Source organism: Neopsephotus bourkii, unplaced genomic scaffold (assembly GCF_033783945.1).
Source record: "Neopsephotus bourkii isolate Nb327-2 ecotype Australia unplaced genomic scaffold, CSIRO-AGI_Nbou_v1 NB_1630, whole genome shotgun sequence".
Classification (NCBI taxonomy): domain Eukaryota; kingdom Metazoa; phylum Chordata; class Aves; order Psittaciformes; family Psittacidae; genus Neopsephotus; species Neopsephotus bourkii.
Genome location: NW_026902105.1, coordinates 585,031 through 612,731, shown reverse-complemented (window position 1 = coordinate 612,731; position 27,701 = coordinate 585,031). Strand labels below are relative to the sequence as shown.

At 41.5% G+C, this 27,701-nt stretch overlaps 1 protein-coding gene across 1 annotated transcript in view; it reads right to left on the bottom strand.

Moving 5' to 3' along the window:
• Positions 1–5,872: 5,872 nt before the first annotated feature.
• Positions 5,873–27,701, bottom strand: part of CPQ (carboxypeptidase Q) — a 130,024-nt gene continuing 108,195 nt past the window's right edge. The window contains exon 7 of the mRNA XM_061373193.1: positions 5,873–6,371. Within this exon, the coding sequence (XP_061229177.1) occupies positions 6,211–6,371 (161 nt within the window). The 3' untranslated portion in view covers positions 5,873–6,210. The remainder of the gene's footprint in view (positions 6,372–27,701) is intronic.

Here is a 27,701-nt window from a genome sequence, read left to right as displayed (position 1 = left end):
ACACTTTCAGAGATGGGGCATCTACATCTTCTCTGTGCAACTTGTGCCAGAGTCTCACCACCCTCATGGTAGAGACTTTTTCCCTTGCATCTAATCTAAACCTCTCCTCTTTCTGTTCAAAGCCATTCTCCCTTGTCCTGTCACTACACACCCTTGTAAAAAAAAAAAATCGTTCTCCAGCTTTCTTGTAGGCCCCCTATAGGTACTGTAAGGCTGCTATAAGGTTCCCAGAGCCTTCTCTTCTCCAGGCTGAACAAGCCTGTCCTCTCTCAGCTTTTCCTCATAGGAGAGGTGCTCCAGCTCTCTGATCATCTTTGTGACCTCCTCTGCACTTGCTCCTACAGGTCCACACCCTTCTCCTGGTGGGGACCAAGACCTGAACACTGTACTGCAGGAGGGGGTCTCATGAAACTGGAGTAGAGGGGCAGAACCACTTCCCTCAACCTGCTGGCCATACTCCTTTTGATGCAGTCCAGCATATATATGGTTGGCATCCTAAACTGAACTTTAGGACACTGCATGGCTTTTGGAAAACCATTTGACCTGTTGTCTTTTTCCAGACTGCCCCACTGTATGGCTACTGATTTGTGAAAGAGACTTAGTATGGGTATGACAGTCCAAAGCTGTGAAATGATATATGTAGATTGCATTGTGTGTGACCATTTCACATACATGATTATCCCACATCACTCCTGGATATGAAGTACCATTATTTTAAAATGGATATGCCTAATGTCCAAATTCTATTTTGTAATGGCAAAATGGCAGTATCTGGCACAGGAATATTTCTTTTTGTTTGTCACGACAAATAGTAAATGCAAATAGTAATACAAATTCAAATATGGCAGGTAATATAAATGCAAACAGTAATTGCTAAAGGACATAATTTAGTGAAGAATTCTCATGCAGCATTAACTTCTTCCTCTCCTCCAATTGAACCTCACCTCTGTTAGGGACTTACATTTTACGTGCATCATGTATTTTAACACAGTGCTGTTAAATCAGGCTACACCAAACACAAACACCAGCATTTAACAGTGAAACAGAGGTAGGTTTAGGTAGAGATCCCCAACTCACCCAGCAAAGCAGAGTAAAACATTGGTACTTGAAGACATTGCCCCTCCCTCAGTGTTACCTTGCTCTAATTTTTCTCATGCCTCCTCCAGAGCTTCCCTCTTTGGTTTCCATAAGCTTGATTTTCATGTAGTTATATAGAAAACTATTACTGGTGACGAAAACTCACTGCATTGATCACAAAACTCTGCCTGCCAGTGGCACAGGCTAGTGACAATGGCAAGTGGTGGCCCTGGTGGAGCTCTTGCCATGTGATTACATGTTGCTATTCAGAGTCATCTCTATTGCGTCTTGCAGTTCCACAGCCCCAGGGCACAAAATAGACAGACTTTTTTCAGTCAGTTAGTCATTCCTAATGTTCATATAACAGTACAGGTGCTGAGAAAGACAGAGTGAAAGTCTGAAAAAAGACCAGAATGCAGAAAGACTAAAGGAGGCTGATGTATCCAGAAGTGAATTCAAAGTGAAAGCTAAACCCACAGCTAGGTATAAAGTTGTCGTTGAGGTCCTTCCAAGGACAAAGAGGATTACCAAAAAGAAAGGCACCTAAAGGCCTTTATCAGGTGCTAGCACAATGTAAACAATTGTAACTACAAATCACAATAATGGCCATGAAATACTCCAGTGTTTCTATGGACAGTGGTTCCATACATTTGCTGTAGACAGGAGTTTACAATAGGCGTTAAAACATTTCTGTTAGTGTGGTGCAAAGATAAAATGGTCTGTGCACAGAATATTTCTTTCTATTATATATGATCAGGCACTCCTATCACTTACCAGAAAAGAGAAGAAAAAGAAAAAGAATAAAGATGCCTCTCTTCCAGAAAGTCTTGATTTTTGCCATTCAAGGGCTGTGATGCATGCATCATTAATTTCTATGCAGAAAACATTGTTCACTTCAACCAGTAATTAGTGGTAACATTTCTATCCTGTGCAGTGATGAGATTTTTATGCTAATCATTACACAGCAGTAAATTAATCATTTGGGCACATTTAGATGGTATGTATATTTCATGAGACAGATACAGATATCAAGATCAGTTTGATATTTACTTATGGTAAATGGAAGTGTCTCAAATCGTTATGGGGGAAGCATACTAACTAAATATACAGCCAAGGCTGTTTGCAGTGCAGCAGCAAGAAGAACCACTTCATCTCTTGTTCCTGGAATAGCTCTCATTCTTTGTTTTTAATTATTTTAAGGGAAGCAAAAATCTCACTGGACCACATACAACTGAACCATTCAAACAGACAGTGAAATTCCAGTGATGCCTTGATATACGAAGGACAAAAGCACCATCTCAGTTTCCTATCCTGCAATTCTTTTATTATTTGCAAAATTACCTGTTACTTTATGCTGAAAAGAGACTTTTCTTTAGCATTTGTTCTATAGTCTAGTCAGGTAAATGAATTATGTATTGGCCTCATCCCTCTGTAACGATGTCTGAAAGCTTTGACTTGCAGCAGAAAGGAAGGCTACCCAGGGGCCTCCCTTCTCAGCAGATGCAAGAGATTTGTGATATCTTGAGGAAAGTATTTATTTGAAATTTAAATTTTTGATATATATTTAAATACTACCGCTGTTTTTTCAAATCTCAGCTCAGAGATCTTTGCAGGCAAAAAGCAATCTACTCCAGAGCTGATAGTGTGTTATTTTATCAGAGGGAAATGTACACATGGTCTCTTTATCATAGAATGTCATCAAAATACTTCTGAAAAGCACAGATTTATGGCAGCTGATCTTAACAGTAAGAGTAATAGAAATAATATCTTCAGCTATTACTTTCTGAACTGAAGTTGAGAAGATTCTCAAAGTTCAAAGGTGGCATGCCAGTAGAAAGTAAAGTTATGTTGGCTTACCTGGATCACTTCAGAAGTGCTTTTCAACTGAGAATCGAGCAACTGATACATGCTTAATTGCCACCAATTGAAACAGCATAATTGCTACACTGAGCAGGGATAAAGATGAACTATTGCACAGAAGGTACATAATCCCTCTGGGAAAGGAAAGAAGCTTATTAGCATCTCTTCATTTATGGACATTTTTGAGAGACGTACATCTGAATAGGCAGGTTATCAGGACATCACAGTGAACAGCTGAACGTGTAGGTATGAGAACTATTACAGATCAGACAAAAAGAACAGGTGAATAAGAAAGACAATGTCTTATTTTAATGAAATATTTTTATGTGAAAAAATATACCTGTTTTTCAATTTGAGAATTAAAATAATTTTAATTTCACTATGTTATAAAAATAAGATGGCAACTTTGATTTTTGAACAGTTTTTTCAAAATCCACTCTGCAAAGTTTCTCTCTAGAGCTGTGTATCTGAAGTTGACATGAAGGTTAAATTTTCTTCAGGAGCACCATGGTCTTAATTTTTGCAACATGTCTTATGTAGCCTGGCAGCCTACAAGCACATATTAGGATGTGCTGTGGCACTATATGCATACTGCAGCATTCTTCTCCTATGCAGGAGAACTGCGTTCAGGAAAAAGGCAGTAATATTCTCTGAAGGTCCAAAGGCTTTAGAGAGAGCTGAGGATCTGTCAGTGGTAAGCACGACCAGCAATGCTCTTTTCAAGCAAATCAGAAGAAAGAAGCATAAGTACAATGCCTTGAAAACAGAGGAAATTTTTGCTAACTTTATTTCAATGCTGTTTGTTTCAGAAGAAAGTGTAGAGAATCTCCAAGCAGCTTTTCTTTTCCTGAAATGATTTGGTGGGAAAACTGAAATTTTTAATAAACATGATGTAAAACTCTTATTATCATGGTAAACAGATATCGTGGTCATTAACTCTGTAAAAATGAATGGCTTGGCACTCAGCTATTGCTCAGCTACAGAACTGATTAACATCACCAGGGACTGTCTGCCATTTGGTTTAACACTCCATGTTGTTTGTTACAATAGTTGTTTGGCGCTGATTATAGTGCACCAGTTATTCACATCAGTAAGTTTACTTACTGTAGAATCTAAAAGCGCAAACAAGGATCACATCACAAAGGAATGAAGAGACATCAACTTGATGGGTAGACCATTCAGGGGATAAAGAACTGGCTGGATGGCCGCATGCAAAGAGTTGTGGAAAATGGCTCAGTGTCCAGCTGGAGAAGAGTAACGAGTGGTGTCCCTCAGGGATCGGTGTTGGGACCGGTCTTGCTTGACAGTGGGATTGAGTGCGCCCTCAGCAAGTTTGCCGATGACACCAAGTTGCGTGGTTCGGTTGATACGCTAGAGGGAAGGAATGCCATCCACAGGGACCCTGGCACGCTTGTGAGGTGGGCTGATGCCAACCTCATTAAGTTTAACCATGACAAGTGCAAGGTCCTACACCTGGGTCGGAGCAATCTCAAGCACAGCTACAGGCTGGGCAGAGAAGAGATTCAGAGCAGCCCTGTGGAGAAGGACTTGGGGGTGTTGGTTGATGAGAAAATGAACATGAGCCGTCAGTGTGTGCTCACAGCCCAGAAAACCAACCGTATCCTGGGCTGCATCAAAAGGAGTGTGACCAGCAGGTTGAAGTAGGTGATCCTGCCCCTCTACTCTGCTCTCATGAGACCTCACTTGGAGTATTGTGTGCAGTTCTGGTGTCCTCAACATAAAAAGGACATGGAACTGTTGGAACAAGTCCAGAGGAGGACAACGAGAATAATCAGGGACGTATGAAGATGATAGGCTGAGAAAGTTGGGGCTGTTCAGCCTGGAGAAGAGAAGGCTGCGTGGAGACCTCATAGCAGCCTTCCAGTATCTGAAGGGGGCCTACAGGGATGCTGGGGAGGGACTCTTCATTAGGGACTGGACAAGGGGTAATGGCTTAAAACTTAAACAGGGGAAGTTTAGATTGGATATGAGGAAATTCTTTCCTGTTAGGGTGGTGAGGCACTGGAATGGGTTGCCCAGGGAGGTTGTGAATGCTCCATCCCTGGCAGTGTTCAAAGACAGGTTGGATGAGGCCTTGGGTGATATGGTTTAGTGTGAGTTGTCCCTGCCCACTGCAGGGGGGTTGGAACTAGATGAACTTAAGGTCCTTTCCAACCCTAACTATTCCATGTTTCTATGATTCTGTGAAATCATACACCTTTAAATATTCCCCAATGCCACTTATATCTTCTCTACAGATACCCCTGAAACTCATCTGAATGTTCATAATATTTGAGGAGGAAAAAAAACTAAAACCCGACAAAGTATACAGGAATCAAGTTCGCACACTAACTGGCTTCTAGCAGGGGAAAGCATCCCCACAAGAGAAGGGCATCTGGGAATAGCTTCAGGAGCCTGAATCAAAATCTGCTTTCACATTGCGTTCGGATGTTAGCTGGCAGGTAGTGAAGGTCACAGATCAAAGCTGTGATGCCATTTCTGAAACATCATGGCATTTCAGAGAAAATCTGTCATATGAGATTCTCTGCATGTCACAGTGGCAAGTCTTCCATCAGAAAGGACATGCACAGCTTTCCACAGGGAGGTCCCCAAAGAAACACAGGAGATCTGGGAGCCCTGAGGTTGGCTTCCTATCCTCAATGTCCTGGTTTATCTGAGTCTCACATGAAGAAACCTTTAGTAAGATTTAACAGCGTGAGCTGAATGAGCTATTAAAAGCTCTATTATTTTAGCATTTTATCATACATTATTATTAAAACAGCCAGATTTAAGTTTTCTTATAACCTGAAACTGTAGAAACTATAGTATTATCTTAAGAAAGTAAAAAGAAAGTCCACTTTTATTAATACTACATCATTCTTATGCATAGAGTGAAATAAAACAAAACCACAAATGTGTACACTAAATCAATACATTAATTATTCTGATGCAACAAATTTATTTGTTATGTTTTTCCTGCTGCATAAGATCACTTTGCATATAAATAATTATATCGCAGTCAAAGAGTTATACCTTCACCAGAAATTTAAAAGTACCTAAAAGAAGACATTTTAAGTGAAAATCACAAATGGAAGACATCAAAACAGCAAAAAGAAACAGGAATGTGTACAAGAGCTTGTGCTTTGAGGAAAACAGACATAATAATGCACAAAACCAGGGTGAAAAACAGAATTTCCCACAGCTGTAGACCATATTCATTAATGGACTCACAATCTTTACTGAAGAACAGAAATCTTCTTTCTTGCTGTTTTACTACCTTGGCAACATCTCCTCCATGTCAGCAATTACATAGGAGACTACAGTCCAAACAGCAGCACAGAGATTCATCTGGTTTGGATCCTGAACTGTCATTGTGTCCCCTTGAGAATGATGAAACCAGAAGTATTTACTGAGGTCATCACGCAAGCTGGCACCTACAGAGAAAAATGGGGAATATTCCATTATAGGAATACAAATATTTAAAGAGGAATATAAACTTGAATTCATTCCTGGGCTGTTTATGATTAAATCCACATGCAACTGTATAAAGTTCCTAATAATAACTGCACAGAGCCATGGCATGTGCAGTTTGTAGGTTTTAGGTTAATTGACTTGAGTGAGCATGAGGCAGCAATAACTCACACAGGGGAAAAGCCAACCTTCCCCTGGGAGACTTGTTTCCTCAGCAACAGTATACACTCATTTTCCTCTAAGACTACCAGAGTCCAAGCAGGAAGATCCCTACAGAAACACCACACACGGCGACGCTTCCTCTGTTCTTCATCCCATTGCTCTGCTAATGAGTTATGACTGAGTTATGGATCCCCTCCTTGGTGTTATTTGTGTTGGGGAATCCTTTGGAATTTGCTTCTGCTTTTGACCCTCTGTTCATCACAAGGATGTGCTGTTTCAGAGCAGCTTCCAGATAACCTGAGCTAACACAGATAACCCAGGACTACAGCACCCTCACAGAGGAGTCTTCATCAGCTGGGGCAGAAGCAACTTAGGTGAAACCACAGTTCTTCCCGTTCAGGAACTGACTCCCTTTCGCGACACATGGACAGGGGAAGGACTACTCTTATCCAAGCCAGGCGGTCTCAGGGAGCACAAATAATGCTGGTAAGGCATCACCCATGGTCCCAAGGCAGACCAAAGCCAAGCGGAGCAGGGGAAGCTGCTGCCTCACTAGGCACAGCAGCAGGGATGCCAGTGGGAGATTTTCACCATTTTCTGCGTGGTCCAGTCCCCACTGACCTTTCTAACCCTCTGTTCCTTGCAATTTCTTCTCTCCCAGTTCATTACCTCTGCCTCTTCTCTGGTTTTATCAGCCTCCATCTGCTTTGTTTTTATCTCAACTTTATCAAGTCTTCCATCATTAACAGAATTCTGCCCAAATTTTGAAAATGAGTAAATACGATATTTTTCCCCAGCACACTAATTCACTGCTTGCGATTCTTTTGCATTGATTCTCTTGGCCTGTCTGCTGATCAGGGCTAGGAGTTGCACAGCTCCCTGGCTAGGACCTACCTAGCACAACAGGACCCCCTTCTTGCATGTTCATCAAACCCAGAGCACAAGCACTAATGTGAATTCACAAAGAAGAGCTATGGGCCCCAGGCGGAAACACAGACTGAGGCTACCCCTACTATACCAAGTAAGTCAGAAAAAACCCCAGGACTGTTTGATTATAAAGACGAGGTAAATAAATTGTTCATACATTTATTTACATGCAGAGGAAATCAGTATCAGATGATGAGGTCTTTGATAAACTCATGCATGCTCGTAAGAGTTAGTCATGATTTTTCTTGGTTTCCCTGAGATGCCTGAAGCCTTTGAAGAGAATGAAAGCAAAATTCCTCACAGCGTAACTGTACATTGCTATAATACGTATCTTTTGATCGCTCATACAGTTATTCAGGAGAGAGTCCTGCTCTCACTGTGCTTAATAGGTACGTTTCTACTGCTGTAATGGGGACTGGCTGGGACTGCTTGATTCACTGCTGCTTTAGAGAGAAGAAATAGAAAGGTAATGCATTTTATAATTCCATCCAAGATGAAGATCCCTTCATAAGAGAGATGATACACAGGAAGATCAAATGTTATAACACATGGCTATACAGCATTGGGATTAGTTTTATTGTAAGAGACTCTTCTTGCCCTTAACAGACTTGTTTGCTACTGACTTTAAGCAATGTAATTGCACCCAAGTCACTGGATAGGTTACACCCTGATGCTGAATTATGTTCCAATAATTTTAGCACTGAATTTATGTCAACTCATACTCATTTTTTAAATTTCATTCTGAATTCTTTTCAATATATACAACCATGCAAGCTTTGAACAATGATAAATTCTTTTAACTGAGGGACTTCTGCACTACAGGCAAATTACAAGCCACTGAGGCAAACCCTTTACAATTTTTCAATACTTTTGTAAGACTCCTGACAAAAATTGTTTGCTTGGATTTTGTTGTAGATGTTTCACTAATCACAGTAACTATGGATTTACAAAGTCGTGGATTATGTCTGTGAACAGACAAGGATAAACACCCTTTGCATTGTAATGTTTAACTCCCTGAAAAGCTGAAACAGATTAGTTTCTCTAAAGTGATTTTAAAAATCAGAAAATGTTCTGACTTTGTCATCAAAGAATTACTGTGCAGGAAATATCAGAGTATGTGAGTAGAGAGAATATTGAAGAGTTCCTAAACTGGTTGTGCTCTCTCTTTCATGTGTTGGGTTAGCATTGAAGTCAGTGACCTGTAAACATCTTGTGAGACTAAGGAAAAGACACCAAGAAAGCAGTTTTATCCTACATAATTAGAAACAAAAATGAAAATCCATGTTCTTGGCTTTGAGCACAAGAATAGTTTACAAACCAAGGGCCTCACACAAGCCTTTAGACATAAAACACCCTGGCGGACAGATATGACTGCAAGCAATTTTCATGTCTCCTGTTCCAAACTTGAGACTCCTCCTTGTTGATGTTAGCTGCCCAGAGATACTTACGGCTTCCAGAGGTCGTCAGGCTGGGGCAAGACACTGAATAATGCCCTTTTGCCTGTGAATGCATCCAGGACTGAGAACTGGGAAGTTCTACGGGGCTCCACAGACTGTAGTCATCTCAGGTTACCTAAACAAAGCCCATGGGATCCTACAGCCCCTTTTGTAAAAACCTAACAGAAGAAGCAATGCTACAAGCACAATCAGCCATCCTACAAAAGGCAGGGAGAGACGAATTCTTCATCACACTTCAAACAGTGAGGTTTCAAAGCACATCAGCTGGCTGATTGTATTGTATCCTCAATAGCCACTGAAATATTAACACTTCTCAAACAAAATCTGCCTCAAAGCCAAACACATCACTTCCAGAAGCTTGAAAGAAACTAGAAAAATTCTCTTAGATACAAGTTTTGAATCTCCAATTGCTAACCATTTTGTTCTTTCACCTAAAATGGATCTAAGGTTTGTTTGGGGTTTTTTGTTGTTGCTGTTATTATGTAACATTTCCCTCAGGAACAACAGCAAGTAATGAATGGAGGTTTATTCTTGCCAGCTACATAAACTAGCAGTCAAGTAAAACAGATGACAAGCCATGTCTCAGACCTATAAATTATTCACCCATCTCCATCCTAGCCACCCAGAAAGGGGGGAACATACAGCCTTACAGGAGCCTGAAAAGTCTAATTAAGTACTTAAAAGTCCTTAGATGGGAGGTGTTGTACAGGTATATCACATATTTAATTCTGATTTCCAGGTGGAACCACTACTCAAACAGAAAAACAAGAGATGGGCTGAGTCCTCCACTGTCACATTTTATGCACTTTACTCCTTTCCTGTGTTTGCAGAGCACCCGTAAAGAGAAAGGGAATGTTTGCCAAACAAACCTCTTTAATCGTCCTTTTTAAATCTGTTCACATTTACAGTAATGCAAATCACATAAGGAATACTGCTGGCCAATAAGGAAACTGGTGACAAACTGCTTCTGGCTGGATGTAGTAGGTGTGGTGGCATGAAAACAACAAATGTTATAAGTCGCTGCCAAAAATGATGTCCGTATTACTTGAAAGCATCAAAAATACTGGTAGCTAAAAACTGGGAATAATTAATGATTTACAGCTCCAATAACATAATAGCAATTGATAATTCATAGTTTCATTACAAAGTGAAAGGAAGCTCTCTCCATTAGAGTGGTGCAGCGCAGTTACCCAATGGCAGCTACCTAGAGCCACTTGTGATCCCCCAGCTCCTTGGTGAGACACATTCACATGGGTCTGATGGAGGCACCGGAAGAGTTATATCTCACGTTTGGAGCAGCTGCTGGGACCAAGCAGTCCACTATTTAGTAGCATGATGTGTGTGTTTTGGGCACTTAAAACAGGGCTCTTCTTACAGCGAAGCACCACCTTACTTGCCCTTTGTGGGAAATAGTTGCATTAAGTAGGGTCCAGAGGGAAGCACTCAGTAATGCCTTTAACTTACCAGGTTGGGTTTTTTTGGTTTCTTTGTTGTGGAGGCTGCAGAGTTTTATTTTGTCTTGGTTTTCTGATTTGACTCCTCTGGCACTCGTTTCCTTATACCTGACCTCCTAGTGAGTCTGCACGCTGAGCAGGGTGCAGAAGAAACCAATTTTGTCCTCAGGATAAGTGCAGGGCAGCATTTGCCACACAGCTCAAATCACTCCATAAATGTAGTAATTTTAAAAACATGCACAACCAGCATTGCTCTTGTGCTGATCACATTCCTGCTGAAAACCCAAATTGCACTGCGGGGCTTGGGGTGATATTGGTGTCATCTGAGCTGGCAGAATTATTAATCACAGGGGTACCCTTAGCACCTGTTATCAAATCCACCTTCTAGGAAACGTACTGATCCTAGATATCACAGATCTGCTACACGCAGCTTAGCCAGTCCCTCAAACATAAATGCTATTTATCCTGTCTTCCTTCCCTAAGTGCTGCACATTAAGATTTGCCATCTTCCAAGCTTTGCCATCAAGCACAAGTGTTTGTTCATGAACCAATCCACTTTCATGCATTTGTGAGAAAAATAAGCCAGTGGCGTAAAACTGCACCAAAGCATTCCATTGCTTTTTGTTTTAGTAATGTGAATTACACATAACACTAACACAATGTAATACATAATAGTATAACAACTGTTTGTCTTTCAACCTTTCAACCAGCCCTTTCACCCACTCCATTTGCCCTTTTTGTGATTTGCCTGAGGTACTGTCACAAACATACCATCAGGACCTTGTTTCCTAGCCCTACATGGTAGCTACCTCATGGAGGAGAGTAAGATATGCCATCTCCTGTGCCACTGCAATGAGGGCACCATCTCCAGAAATGGCATCTTTCCATCTACCCACCTGGAGCTCCTTGCTGGAGTTTTGCACAAGGTCACTAAGGAGTATCTTTCCTATGAAGAAAGGCTGAGAGAGCTGGGGCTGTTCAGCCTGGAGAAGAGATAAATACCAGATGGGAGGGAACGAAGAAGAGGGAGCCAGGCTCTCCTCTGTAGTGCCCACTAACAGGACAAGAGACAATCACCACAAATCAAAACACATGAAATCCCATCCAAACTCCAGAAAACGTTTTTTTTCTGAAAGTGTGGTCAAACACTGGGAGACGTTGCCCAGAGAGGGTGTGGAGCCTTCATCTGGACATTCTCAAAACCTGACTGAACATGGTCCTGGGTTATTACCCAGCTGGGTTATTACCCCGTCCTGGTTATTACCCAGGCATTACTGCAGCTGAATTTTTGAGTAGGGGTGTTGGACTGGATCAGCTCAAGAGGTGCCTGCCAACCTCGGCCATTCCGTAGTACTTTTTAACACCATGGTGCTATTTCCTTGGCTCATTCAGACATTTCTTCTGACACACCATAAACAAATTCTTCATCTCATTCCTGTCTTGAACTCATTTCATGAATCTTTGCATAATCAGCTATTTCACACATGGTTTGATGCACTGCACAAGGCAGGTAAAATAAAAGCCTTGTGGTAATTGATACTGACAATGCATTTTCAGTAATCAGCTGTGTAAGAGTATCTTGATGAAAATACACATGCACGCGCGTTGAAGAATACTGAAAGACCCATCCCTTCTAGCTTCTGATCTCAGCATGAAATGCACAATGTGAATATTAATTAGCTGACGACCAGAATATTTACCTTCCTTACAACATGTCCACATTAAGCACCAGTTCTTCACACATTAATTAACTGTCTGGCACATTTTTTTTCTTGCCAACTTAAGACTATGTGGTGCTGCTATTGAGGCAGAAGGATGAATGAACCACAAAATGAATGATGAGTGTGTCAATGATGACCACTATTTCTTGTCAATCACTGTCAGGCACTACTGCTTTCATATGCACTGCTGTGATAAGTTAGAACTAAACTCTGTTGACAGATATATAAGCATTACAATTATTGTCATTTGTGCAAACAATGACTGGAAAATCAGTTATTGATTATCAGAATGATTACAAAGGCAGTTTCCATAAAACACAGATATCTTCAAGGGTGGAAAGAATATGGAGTATTTTTTCACTGTAAAAAATTTTGGGTTACATTCCTCATTACATTTTCCTTTCTTTTTCATATCCCAAATATTATTTAATTGACAGAGGAAGCCAAATGTGAGTACTGAAGTCAATACACATTTTCTATACTGTCCCAGTTGTCTTTGCTTTTAAGAAAACTTCACAACGCAACCATTCCATGAATCTTTCAAATATGATGGGAAATTCCCCATTGTTTGTATAAACTCTCCTGGGTGTGCTGGGTCTTCAGTATTACAGTTAGATCTTTGGGATACTGATCGCTACATGTAGATTGCCATATATAGTGAAGTTAATATGGTAATGAGTTACAACAGTGTATAACTTTTTTAGGTTTCATTTTACTGTAGTCTCCAGAGGAGCTGACAGAATTGTCACTCTGCTATTTTACACAGTATATATACCTCCCCAAATAGGAAAGACTCCAGCTTAGAAGAACATACTCTCTAAACAGATGAGAGGGACTGTAGGATGAGAGAGATGCATGCAGAGATGAAATGGCACATTCATTTTCTTACAGCAGCTGAGAAAGGAATAGATGCCAGGCATCTGAGCATAGGCCAGTGCCCTACTGAGAAAGCTGTACTATGTCCTAACAGAAAAGTTGGAAATGCCTTAACAAGGGATGTTTTCCTCAATGTTTCCAAAAAATATGAAAGGAAAAGAAAGGCTTTTCAAGATGATGTGTGTATCTCTTGCATCTTCCAAGTGCCTACGTGTTTGTTTGAGCTTTTTCTCCTTGTCAAGACAGATCTGCATACTATCAAAGGTGCTGCTTGTAGAAAGATGTTAACACAAACACCTAATCTGAAACCTTTTCCTGGTTACAAAAGACAGATTTTTATTTTTTTCCCCGTCTATTAAAGATTCTTTTTCTTGAAGAAACAAGAAATCTTTACTTCATTATCAAGTTTATTCCAATCTTGGACTTTTTAAATGCCAGAGACACTCTTCAGGAATGTACTGAAAAACTATAATGCCTTGGAAATAAAGCAAGATCTGATGAAATATATATCTCCTTTTCCTTAACACTGAGTACTTACAAACAGGAAAAAAGAGGCAAAGGGGTACCTCACAATCTTCTATGCAGTTAAAAACTAGTATGTACTAGGAAATCGTAAATACTGAAGAACATTCTCTTCCTCACACCAGAATGCTAACTCAGCTTTGTGCTCTTACACGCCCTATGAAATGGGAGTGTACAGGTATACACATGTCCATACCATAACAGAATCAATAACCTCCCACTTCTCATAGCTGGAGCATGCATGCTCCAGACATTTTGAAAGGTCAAAACTGCAGGGCAGATGTGGGGAGAAAATGATTTCTCCTTCAAAGGACATGCGTCAAAGAGACACCAAAACAAAAAGAAAATAGAGATTAACAGGAACATAATTTCTCATTCTATTCTGTATTTTAAGCTTGTCCTTTCCTAAAACCTGGCAAAGTCACAACTCTTAAGTGGTCAGGGAGTAAATCTGTTGCACCAGTAGCTCTGTTCGGGATGGACTGGCTGGAAGGCTCCTCCCATGGTACATATCCCCGTTGCTGCAAGCCCCATGGAGTGCTTGGCTGCTTGTGCTATGTGCTGCACAGATGTTTTGTGAGCTGCCCTCACTTAATAGCAGTCTTCAGAACTATTACTGTAATGAAAATCCAATTAGTTCAGACATGTATTTTGGTGCTCATATTAACCTGTTCTTTCGTGGGATAACCTGTAGTTGATAGCTGGTTTTAATGCCAATTATTTCATTATCCATTTTTCAAGTGGGCAGAGGCAATGGATAAGGCTAATGCTGTTTAGTGGGGCGCTGACAGCTTTAGTTCTCCTGTCATTTAGTCTCAAATGATGAAATTACAGGCTAAGTTGTTTGAGTTACATGGCTATAGACACTGAAAGAGTTTCCAGTAAGAGCTTATAAATAACACCAGAAGCCCTGCTGTTTCACCTCCTGAGTCATTCTCTCACAAGTCTTTAAAATTCATGATTCAAACAAGGCAGAGGGAAAGCTTTCAGCTGGTTGTTTCAGTGGCTAATTAAATGAGACTACAGTGGAAGGGAGACAATATGAAGTGTGCAGTATTTCTTGTTTTGCTTAATGCATTTGAGAATTAATCCTCTGGATACATTAAACAGACTAAATTGCAGCTCTGGATTATCACAGTTACTTTTGCAACGCATTAACCTTTCACTTGTGGCAGAGGACTAGTGACAGCTGGGGATTCAATCTGAACTTGCATGAAATCCTGTGAAATGAGGTTTCACAGAAGGAAGCAGTTCTACTCCACGAAGCACAGGTAGACCAGACTCCAAAATAATACCCTAAACAGCCCTTGACTGGAAAAAAAGAAACCACAAAAGCCCAAACGAAAGCAGACGAAGCTTCAATAGCAAAAGGCACTTGGAAGCTCTTCCTCCATTCCTCCACACTCTATCTTAAAACATAGAATCATAGAATTGGTTGGAAAGGATCTTAAGATCATCTAGTTCCAACCCCCTTCCCATACGCAGGAACACTTCACACTAAACCATGCCACCCAAGGCTTTGTCCAACCTGACCTTGAACACCACCAGGGATGGAGCATTCACAACCTCTCTGGGCAACCCATTCCAGTACCTCACCACCCTCACAGTAAAGAACTTCCTCCTAATATCCAATCTAAACTTCCCCTGTTTAAGTTTGAACCCGTTACCCCTTGTCCTATGACTATAGTCCCTAATGAAGAGTCCCTCCCCAGCATCCCTATAGGCCCCCTTCAGATACTGGAAGGCTGCTACGAGGTCTCCATGCAGCCTTCTCTTCTCCAGGCTGAATAGCCCCAACTTTCTCAGCCTGGGAGATGCTCCAATCCCGATCATCCTCGTGGCCTCCTCTGGACTTGTTCCAACAGGTCCATGTCCTTTTTATGTTGAGGACACCAGAACTGCACACAATACTCCAAGTGAGGTCTCACGAGAGTAGAGTAGAGGGGCAGGATCACCTCCTTGGACCTGCTGGTCACGCTCCTTTTGATGCAGCGCAGGATACGGTTGGCTTTCTGGGCTGCAAGTGCACACTGAAGCTGGCTCATGCTCATTTTCTCATTGACCAGCATCCACAAGTCAGTTAGGCTTAAATCAGTTATGAAAAGAAAATCAAAGGGTGAGTCTTCCTGGCTGGTGCTTTCTACATTATACAGACTGACAATTCATTTTTACCTTCTTTTAATCAGGTCCTATCCTGCAAGAGGTAAATACCTCTTATCTTACAGTAGCTTATTTTTCTAAAGGTCTTTGATCCAGGAGCTTTTGAAGACTCGACTGTACTTTGCTGACCAGATCCAGCTACAAATATGGTTATAAACTCATCTGAAAAAGTCCTCCTAGATTGGTGATGCATGACTTCTTTCTTTGAAAGCTGCGTGGTTCTTCCATTACTTTTGTGATTTTGGTCTTTGCAGCTCTTCTGGCTCTGTGACCATCCTGGTTCAGTGATTCACAGACCCCTATTTAGAATCACAGAATCATAGAATAGTTAGGGTTGAAAAGGACCTTAAGATCATCAAGTTCCAATCCCCCTGCCATGGGCAGGGACACCTCGCTCTAAGCCATATCACCCAAGGCCTTGTCCAACCTGGCCTTGAACACTGCCAGGGATGGAGCATTCACAACCTCCCTGGGCAACCTATTCCAGTGCCTCACCACCCTAACATGAAAGAATTTCCTCCTTATATCCAATCTAAGATTAGGGGATTCTCAATTTATTTAGGGGATTAGGGGATTCCCAATTTAAGCATTTCAATTTAGAAGGGTTATCTACCTCTGTTAGATGTCTACATGGATGCAAGTATGTGTTCTGGATATTTTAATATAGGTTATTTCATTTGTGCTTTCTTTCAAATGAGATATATGGATACATATATTATGTAGACACAAGGCAACAAAGTTGATACTTTTAAAATTGGTTGTCAGATTTATAAATCCTTTACATTCTGCATTCTCTTTTAAGCACTGTGTAAAAGGGATGAAAGTCACTGTGAAATCAGCATTTTCTCTGATTTAGAATTCTTTTTCATGTGTTTGTTTGTGCCTCAGCTCAGCAAAGCAGTTAAAGTTTGAGCATGTGATTTATTTTAATGCCATTAAGCTTCAAATATCACACACGAGGGTCAAGTGAAGACTGAGACCCATGTAAACCATCTTTCCCAACTGAATGCATTTCTGTATGTCTAAACTCTCTGTGTAACTGCATCATGTAGCTGATGGTATAAATCTGAAACCCAAAGTATTGAAGTGCTTTCTTCGACATCCTCTGCTAGCCAAAGAACATCCTGCTACACACAGGGCAGACCCTTGCTCTACCCTGTTCCAACAGCTTCCAAACCACCACAGAAATTTGGTGGCAGCCCCCGGACAGTTGGAAGGTCAAATGTGAGGAGCAGGAACTTGTAAATGACCCCCGTATCATGGTTTTGAGAGCATTTCTGTTTGCAGTAACTGTCTGAATCCATTTACAATTTCAATCTGTTGTAATAGCTTCTTTGTATTTTACAATCAACAGAGTTATTTCCTAACCCAAACTCACAATCCAATTTAATGCAAGCCTTGAGGCCTGCTTTCCCAGAGGATGCTGGAGACTGAGAGGAAACACGCAGGTTTCCATTGACGTTCCCTGTAGGCTACAGATAAGATCTTAGATATGATCACAACTGGATGTTTAATCACAAAGTTCCTCTAGGGCCCTTGCCAGCAAGTAAGTGACTCCTAGAAATGCCAGTATTCATAGCACCCAACTAAGTGGAGCTCTCTTCCGCCCATATGGTGAACAAAGCCTCTTTATGACCACTGTAGTGCTTAACTAGTTATGAAAAAAAAAAATGGTCACCCTACTTTAAGTACATGACATCCTAAACACACTACAAGTCTGTTCTATTTTATGTCACATGAACAGCAACTGCATTTATACAACCGCACCAATAGGATGAGCAATGTTTTTTACTGTCCTAACCCACTGAGACTATCGAACTTTTCAAGATCATGACAGATTTTAGGTGTAGGATCATCAGACAAGGCTGGAAGAATATAATGACTACAACAGTAAGATACCTTTCAAAATATCAGTGATTACTTTGGTTAATGCATACTTGAGTTTTAAACCAATATAAGCTATTACCTAATAAATGTTAGATGCTCCAGATATTGGTGGTGAAATATGTCTTTCATATGATCTATGAGTCAGTGTATATTTAGCTAGTTCATTATTAACAGAAAAACAGAGAGGAACTTGAAACAAAGTTTAGCCCTGATCTTACTGCAAGGTTCAGGGCTGTTCAGATCCAGGAGTTTTGAGTCATTTCTGAAACAAAGCTGTAGTAATCCTTCCCATTCTAGTCTACAGACCATGTTGTCCGACAGGCTGTGAAATCAAAGTAGCAGGAAGGAAAATAAACAATTCTAATGATTCACTGTTCTTAAGCAATGACTTGCATATTTTTGTCAGCAAAGCTGTGAAGAAACAACATACTTTAACAACAAGAACAAAAAAGGGATTAAAGTACAGTGAAGACACCTGCTGCAACACTATTGTCCCCCAATCTCAGAATCTTTCTGGTTTTAGTGTATCAGGAAATTACATAAGGCCCCTTTGGAAAAGAAAAGGGGAAATTAAAGGATTTCTGTCCTTTAAGGGAGGGAAGGACAGAAATTCGTCACACCTGCTCTGACTCTACAGAGTATCCCTAACTGTATGTGAGCTTTGGCTAATCCACACAGCAGAACTAATCCTAAAAGAAGACAGGGTAAATAAAGCAATGTCCCTAACTGGCTGATTCTTCCAACCCATAAAACTGAGTTGCTGTGATAGCTATTTTGCCACAGTGCAAACACAGTGAGTGACTTGTCAAAATGCAAATATGTTAAGAATGAAAAAGAAGTCGTACAAGCTTGGAAGGGACACTAAGAGAAGCTGACAATTAATTTTAGATTGAAAGGTTAATCTTCATACTTCCAGAGACAGAGCCTTAGTCCTAGCAGTAAATACAGACAGCATTTGCTTTAAAGATAGGTTTATTGCATTTCCTGTATTACCATTCTTAGAACAGCTGTTTTCTTATAAATTTGAGTGTTTGGTTTGGGTTTTTGTTTTGTTTTGTTTTGTTTTCATTCAAATTAAACCTACATGGTTAAAGGCTCCATTTAAAATACAGAAAGCAAAGACTGCTTGGGTGAAACTTCTTTATAGAAGCAGAAGAAGGCACCAGTGTGTTCAGCTGGCCCAGATGCCGAGCTGTGAGCGTAGCTTTGAAAATCCTTCCCCAGATGCCATCTGATCATTTCTGTCACAGTTGTTGAACAAACCATAGAATCACAGAATCATAGAATAGTTAGGGTTGGAAAGGACCTTAAGATCACCAAGTTCCAACCCCCCTGCTGTGGGCAGGGACACCTCACACTAAACCGTACGACCCAAGGCCTCATCCAACCTGGCGCTGAACACTGCCTGGGATGGAGCATTCACAACCTCCCTGGGCAACCCATTCCAGTGCCTCACCACCCTCACAGTAAAGAATTTCTCTGTTATACCCAATCCAAACTTCCCCTATTTAAGTTTTAACCCATTACCCCTTGTCCTATCACTACAGTCCCTAATGAAGAGTCCCTCCCCAGCATCCCTATAGGCCCCCTTCAGATAGTGGAAGGCTGCTATGAGGTCTCCACACAGCCTTCTCTTTTCCAGGCTGAACAGCCCCAACTTTCTCAGCCGATCTTCATATGGGAGGTGCTCCAGTCCCCTGATCAGTCTCGTGGCCCTCCTCTGGGCTTGTTCCAAGAGATCCATGTCCTTTTTATGTTGAGGACACCAGAACTGCACACAATACTCCAAGTGAGGTCTCACGAGAGCAGAATAAAGGGGCAGGGTCACCTCCTTTGACCTGCTGGTCACACTCCTTTTGATGCAGCCCAGGATACAGTTGGCTTTCTGGGCTGTGAGCACACACTGCTGGCTCATGTTCATTTTCTCATCAACCAACACCCCCAGGTCCTTCTCCACAGAGCTGCTCTGAATCTCTTCCCTGCCCAACCTGTAGCTGTGCTTGGGATTGCTCTGACCCAGGTGTAGGACCTTGCACTTGTCATGGTTAAGCTTCATGAGGTTGGCATCAGCCCACCTCCCAAGCATGTCAAGGTCCCTCTGGATGGCATTCCTTCCCTCCAGCGTATCAACCGAACCACACAGCTTGGTGTCATCGGCAAACTTGCTGAGGGCGCACTCAATCCCACTGTCCATTTCAGCAGCAAAGATTTTGAACAAGACCGTTTCCAACACAGATCCCTGAGGGACACCACTCGTTACCAGCTGGACACTGAGCCATTGTCCACAACTCTTTGCATGCGGCCATCCAGCCAGTTCTTTATCCACCGAGTGGTCCATCCGTCAAATCGATGTCTCTCCAACTTAGAGACAAGGATGTGTGGGACAGTGTCAAACGCTTTACACAAATCCAGGTAGATGACATCAACTGCTCTACCACTGTCCATCAGTTCTGTGGCCCTATCACAGAAAGCCACAAAATTGGTCAGGCAGGATTTCCCCTTAGTGAAGCCATGCTGGCTGTCACCAAGCACCTTGTTGTTTTTCATGTGCCTTAGCATGCCTTCCAGGAGAATCTTCTCCAAGATTTTGCCAGGCAGAGAGGTGAGACTGACTGGTCTGTAGTTCCCTGTGTCACCCGTTTTCCCCTTCTTGAAAATGGGGGTTATATTTCCCTTTTTCCAGTCATCAGGAACTTCACCTGACTGCCATGATTTTTCAAATATGATGGACAGGGTCTTAGCAACTTCATTTGCCAGCTCCTTCAGGACCCGTGGATGGATTTCTTCAGGTCCCATGGACCTGTGCACGTTCGGGTTCTTAAGATGGTCTTGAACCAATTCCTCTCCTACAGTGGGCCCAAGGTCTTTATTCTCACAGTCCCTGTGTCTGCCTTCCAAGACTTGGGTGGTGCGGTCAGAGCCTTTGCCAGTGAAGACAGAGGCAAAGAATTCATTCGGAACCTCAGCCTTCTCCAAATCCCGGGTAACCAGTTCTCCTAGTAGCTTTTGGAGGGGGCCTGCATTATCCCTAGTCTGTCTTTTATTCATTATGTACCTATAGAATCCCTTCCTGTTATCCTTAATATCCCTAGCCAAGTTTAATTCTAACTCAACTTAATTCAAGCTCTTGTTTAATTCTTAATTCAAGCGCAAGCACCCTCTTGTAAAGCTGTTTATGGTGCTACTTTCAAACACCACCTATAGACTAATGTGAAGGGGAAAAAGAAGCAGTGATGATGACAGCAGCCTAAAGCGAGATTATTACTGAATAATTACAATTATTTTAACAGAGAGAAGCTAGAATTTAATACATTCCTTAAAAAAATCTTAATCTCCACGCTGCTATGTTTGCCTTTTATAGGAGAAAGACATGCTTACCAAATGCAAGTTTTCATAACCAGAATCCCATTTGACAGGCACTCAGGGCATTAGACTCAGATTAGATGGATTTAGATCTCTGTCCTCACCAACTTCCCTTCCTTTTCATTACTGTACTAATACACACTTCTTGAATCAATTGAAATGTTTCCTACACTATGCTCATCATCAAGGGAAGTCCGAGAATATAGATAAACCTTATAGTCTATGTTCATAAAGTCCAAAACACACAGGTTTCATTGGAAAAGACTAGATATGACCATTGGTTCTTTTCAAATACATAAATTGAAGACTTATTTTACACAGGAAACATATACCTATACCAACCCCCACATAATTTAAAACCTTCCAGGAGCCAAAGGTGCACCTGCTAAATACAAATGCTGTAAGGTCAAAGGACTGCAATGACTACTCAGTCAAACCGGAATTAAAAGTCTAACCTAAAAATATCGTTGGAATTAAAGTTTTCCACTCTAGCCAATATTTAACTGACTTTTACATCCTCACTTTAAAACTGACAGGCATTTGATAGTAAAAGAAAAAAAAAGGAAAAGAGGATGATTTTTCTCTCTTTAAGCTCCATCATTGTAAAATAGTCTTGCATGATTATTGGTTGAATAGTTTCCATTTCCCACTCCTACAAGGAATGACAGAAGAATAAAATCTGGCAGGTCTCATTAGTCTTGTGTAGCTCAGCCTTAGCCTTAGCTAGTATCAGATTCCTCAGAACAGGTGAAAAAAGAAAGCACTACATTTTCAGAAATGCAGCCATTGAAATCAGAATGCATTGAATAAAGAAGGGAAAATTTCCCTGTCACATATTCTTTTCAGGGTCAAAAAATAGACAAGTGAGTTTTTAAATGAGTAACTCATTCCAGGTAAGTACAGTCAAATTGTTCCCTGACTGCCATCATGTCCCAGCACTGCCAGAAGGGTCCACAGCTGTGACTCCAAAGGTGGTTCTGCGTTTGGAAAAAGACAGTGTAGCAGAGAAGGCAATAATAATTATTTCAATAATTAGATTCTGTCTTGTGTTGCACACCGAGAGCCCGAGGCTTATGTGGAATTAGATGAGGCACCCAGAGTGCCTTTAAAGCTACCTATTTTAGTGAATGAAGCAGCCAAATATCTTCTTGAAGCAGTGGAAGAGCAACCACACTTTTTCCTGTCTCAATGAATTTAAACTGCACTTCAAATCAAAAAGACATAAAAGCAGCAAAAGGCACGGAATAGTGCTATACACAATGGGGACATGTATCCAAACTATCTGGGTTTTTTTTTTGCTGCAGAAAGGATGCTCTACACGTAAAACATGGAGGCAGATGTTTTTGCCCAGGTAAGCTGTAAGGAGGGCTGAGAGAGTGGCTCAAATCACGACTTGCACAGCCTGGGGAAGTGAAGCCAAGGCATGGCTGGTTGGAGAGGACCGACACATGGGTGAAGCAGCAATCCTGCCCTTTCCACAGAGGCGGCAGAGCTGGCTCAGCAGGCAGGAGCACTTGTGCCTATTAAATTATTACAGGAGTGTTTCTCAGCACTCTCTTAGCTCACACCCCAGGGACCATGCGCAGTCCCTTCTCTCTTGCTCTCTAATTAGAAACTGGAAGTCATTACTTGGGCCAAGGGACAGTGAAATTAAATTGTCACTAGGTTGAGTATATTGAGAGAAAAAGTTTTTAAAGGTATCAAGATAATTCCATCAAAACCACTGCAGTATGTCTCAAAATCATTTTACTTTTAGTAGATTTCCTGGCAGCCACTTTTCTGACTGAAAGAGAGGAGCTTTTCCTTACAGAAAAGAAGAAAAAAAGCAAATGACATTTTAAACTGTGTAATGATCCTTTCTTCCCCCCAAGCATCCTGAAATAAGGCATAAAATATGACTGGAGTATTGGAATGGAAGGATACAGGCTCTTCAGGAAGGACAGGCATGGGAGATGAGAAGGGGTGCACCCTCTGTGTCGATGACCATCTGGAGTGCAAGGAGCTCTGCCCGGGGATGGATGAAGAGCCAACAGAAAGCTTATGGGTCAGGATTAAAGGGAGGCCTGGGACAGGTGACATTACAGTGGGGGTCTGCGACAGGCCACCTGACAAGGAAGGCCAAGCGGATGAGACCCTCTATAGATAGATAGGAGTGGCCTCACATTCACAAACCCTGGTCCACATGGGGGACTTCACCCACCCTGATATAGAATCATAGAATAGTTAGGGTTGGAAAGGACCTTAAGATCATCAAGTTCCAACCCCCCTGCCATGTCAGAGGGAAAACACAGCAAGGCATAAGCAATCCAGGAGGTTCCCGGAATGCACAGGTGATAACTTCTGTCTCCGGAGTCAACAATGAGAGCTACTAGGCTGGACTTTGTTCTCATTAAAAAGGAGGGGCTGGTGAAGAATGTGAAGCTCAAAGGCAGCCTTGCTGCAGTGATCACGAAATGGTGGAGTTTGAGATCTCTGGGGCAGCACGGAGGGCATACAGCAAGCTTGCTACCCTAGACTTCAGGAGAGCAGGCTTTGGCCACTTTAGGGATGTGCTTGGTAGACTATCATGGGATAGAGCCCTGGAGGGAAGAAGAGCCCAGGGAAGCTGGTTAATATTCGAGGATCACCTCCTCCAGGCTCGGAAGCAATGCATCCCAACAAAGAAATCAGGCCAAAATGTCAGGAGGCCTGCACGGGCAAACAAGGATCTCCAGGACAAACTTATAGACGAAAAGGAATTCTATAGAGGGTGGAAGCAAGGACAGGTAGGCTGGGAGGAATGCAGAGGAATTGTCCAAGCAGCCTAGGGTCAAATTAGGAAAACCAAAGCCCTGATAGAATTAAATCTGTCTAGGGATGTCAAGAGCAACAAGAGAAGCTTCTATATTTGCACTGGTGATAAGATGAGGGAAAATGCGGGCCCTCTCCAGAAGGTACTGGGAGACCTGGTTACTCCAACTGCACATTTGAGGTTGCTCAGAGGAGTTGTGGATGCCCCATCCCTGGCAGTGTTCAAGGCCAGGTTGGATGGAGCTTTGAACAACTTGGTCTAGTCCCTGCCCATGGCAGGGGGGTTGGTACTTGACAACGTTTAAGGTCCCTTCCAACCCAAACCATTCTGTGACTCTATGATTTTATGATTCTAATTAAGAATCATGACTGCACACGACCATCTGCCCTAAAATGTAGCTACCAGGTTTTGGTGGACAAGAAAAGTACCCACAGAAATTAGGAACTAAAGGAAGAGGGGAGGCAGACTAATCAACTTTCTCCAGTGCTTCCCATTTAGCACAGTTTGAGGATTTAAAACTGAATTAAAATAATTTGGGATGTTTTCAAGATTATAAATGTCTAAAACTTGTCAATCAGTTTCAGCTGCACAATGAAATCTGTTTCTTAGAAGTTACAAGGGTTAAAATTGTTCAGACCAAGCAAACAAGCTGCTGCATTGGAGTGCTGAAGCTCTGACACGTTCAGCCTGTGGTTCTCACACTCCAGCACAGCAAGAGAGCAAGAGCTGCCCTGTCAGACCCCATCTCCTTCACGCTGCTGGCAGTTACAAGCTCAAGACTAATGATGGCTGGAGACCTAATAATAACTTTCAAAGCTGGCAGTGGCTCTTCTGTGTAAACAGCTTAGGAACTTCCCTAAGCCAATTTGCATGGGAAAAGAAACCCAAACCAACCCACCCCAAGAAATAACCTAGGCTTTGCCAAAACTAGGGTTTGTAGCTATCAGCAGCCATCTATTTCTGCAGCTTTCTGCAAATAGTCAGGGAACAGAGACTTCAAAATGAGAATGCACTGCAATTTGTTTGAAACTAGTATAGACAGTGTAGGGGCAAACTGCTCCATAGGAAACTGCTGCCCATTTCTCCAGGGGTTGCTGTTAATTTGAGGGCTGAAGTCACTTTGTGAGATGCACCAGTTAAAACCTGAGTGTGAGAGAAACACCAACTGGCCAGCCTTCAGAAGTATTTTTCTACAGACTTCTTTTGGTGACATGTAGCACGTATGTGAGGCCTTAATTCTGCTCTGAAATGCAAATGAAAAGACACTTAAAAATTATTTTTTTAAGTTTAAAATTCATTCAGCATATTTCAGAGTCTCTGTAATTTGGAAGTGAAGGGCTGCTGCTGCAGCATCTTGTCTGCTTATAGATTTGGTTAGCATTTTTAAAGCACAGAAGTAAGATGCAAAGAGCCAATAATAATCATTAGTATCATTAATATTTCCTGCTTATCTCTGGCCTAAATCTGGAAACTTACTGAAAGATGCCTTCATTTGAGAATAGTTAGCCTGAAAAGCTGAAAGCCTAAGACCCCACACAGCTCCACCCCAATCACTTCACCTTCCCTCTCTCATTTCCCTTCTCATCTGCATTACACTGCCTTTCAGCTCGAGCCAACTCCTGCAGCAGGAAGCCACAGGCTCTTGGCTGCAGGCTGAGGGTCTTGGATTTATATTATACAGAGACAAAGGCTCAAAGGAAAGACTGCATCATAATTTATATCTAACACTTTAACATACAAACATTACTGCATCTAAAGGGCCACTGATGCTGAAGAGTACTGTGAGCCTGCTTACCTGGGTTATTTAGCACTATTTAGACTATATGTAGGCATAAAAAGAACTGGGAAAAATCCAAAGGTTGAGCTGGTAACAGCTTATGTGAGATGAACAACAGGAGAAACAGTGTCTCTTCCTTCAGTATACCTACCCAGCCATCAACAAATTGAGGACTTTCTGAACAGGAATATGCATTCATGCTACTGTGTTGGACAACCTTTGCTGGACCTTCCTCCCATATGGTAGTTAATCCTTTTTAAATTTATGTTTGATACTGGTCTCCAAATCATCTTGTATTGATTTCCTGGATTCAATTATCTATTGTCCAGAGAAGTGTGTCTTTTTGTCTTAAGCCTTAAGCCTTAAGTGTTGACGTTCTGATCACCTGTTGACCTGTTTTGATCACATGATGAGAGTCTGTGAAGTGACAAGTCTTCACTAACAAGGTACTTGAAAAATAGAACCACCCAGGATGATTATCAGTAGGGGCAAATATAAACTATTACACAAAGAAAGAAAAAACTGAACTTCACATAAAAAACTGCTGCAAGAGGAAATTAAAAAAATGTTTCTGGGTTCATAATGGAAAGAAAAGAGAGGTAATGTAATTAAATTGCAGCAGGAATGACTGCTAGAAAATACTAGAAAAAATACTAGAAAAACCTTCCTAAGAACTAAGCACTGGGGCAAACCAGCTGGTCTATTTTTCAGTTATAGTAAGTCTTCAAGAGCAGCATAAACAAACATGAAAGAAAGGACACAGGCATTGGTGAGATCATGCTGGAACAGAGGATGTTTAGAGGCTCTCCAGAGACTTTCTTGCCAGCTCTGTGGCTTTTTGAAATCTCTTCTGTTTGTATGCATTTCTGAAATAGCTCCTTAACAGACTACAGATCTTCTTTCTCTGGCGCTTTACTTGACCCATGGCTATAGTCAAGTTTGGCCTGCAAGGCAGAGGGAAATTAAGGATCACTATTCCAAGTGAACCTTGCATGCAGTATTAAACTAGGCATCAAAGTTCTGAAGCAAAACCTCTCTACATTTTACAAAGACTAAAAATAAGAATTTTAGATCAGAAGGATGTTCTGCTCCTAAATATTTCACATGAGCTGCAATGAATGTGCGTGGAAAACCCTGCTAAAAGTCCTTTAGAAGTTTCCCCTTTAGGGAGTACAGGGCATAATATTTTTTGAAAATCACTTCTGTGATTTCAGCAGTGCTAAATTTATTTCTTCTGTCTTTGCATCTGTTTGCTCAGAAATGGACAACTGAGCACTGGTGTTTCTCAGCCCGCTCCCAGCATCTTCCACTATGTCTTGGTTGTTGCTGTCAATTTGGATTCAGGAAGCAGGCAGGCAATCCAGACAACACTTAGTGGCAGGTGAAGTTGTACAGTTTTAGGAGTAATACACAATCCTAAATAGTCTGAAGACCAGAGTCTGAAAATCCCAGCTTTCAGCTATTTCTTTACGTTTGTTTTCTTTAAAAATAACAGCAACAATTACAAAATTTCTGCTTCCCAGAAGGTCACTGCTCAGGTTTAATATAGTTAATAGAACTGAACTGGTTTAAAATCGTTTAGCCAGATAAGCAACAGGAAAAGTGCACATTTTCACTGGTGAATTTCCATGAACTACATGGTGACAAGAGACAGCATTCCATCACAGGCACTGCAAACAGTGGAGAGCTGTGGACAGAGTGGTCTTGGTGAATCAAAATCAGAATCACAGAATCATAGAATGGTTAACCAGGTCTCCAGTTACCTTATGGAGAGGATCCACATTTTCCCTTGTCTTCCTTTTATCACCAGCGTACCTATAGAAGCTTTTCTTGCTGCCCTTGACACTGCTGGCCAGATTTAATTCTCTCAGGGCTTTACCTTTCCTAAGCTGACCCCTGGCTGCTCAAGAAATTTCTCTGCATTCCTCCCAGGCTACCTGTCCTTGCTTCCACCCTCTGCAGAATTCCTTTCTGTCTTTGAGTTTTGGTTCTCAGCTCTTTCTATGGAGAACAGACTGCTGCTCATGTTGAAGTGTATGCTTTGTCCTTGCAGACAGTTTTGTTAATAAAAATGTATTAAATAAAATACATTTGTAGGAAGATCTTTCCACATAAGCTTCTATTTTCTTTATGTGCATCCACAACATTTGATGAGGTAAAGCTGCCCTTGTGCTAAATAAATGCAAGTTTTGATGA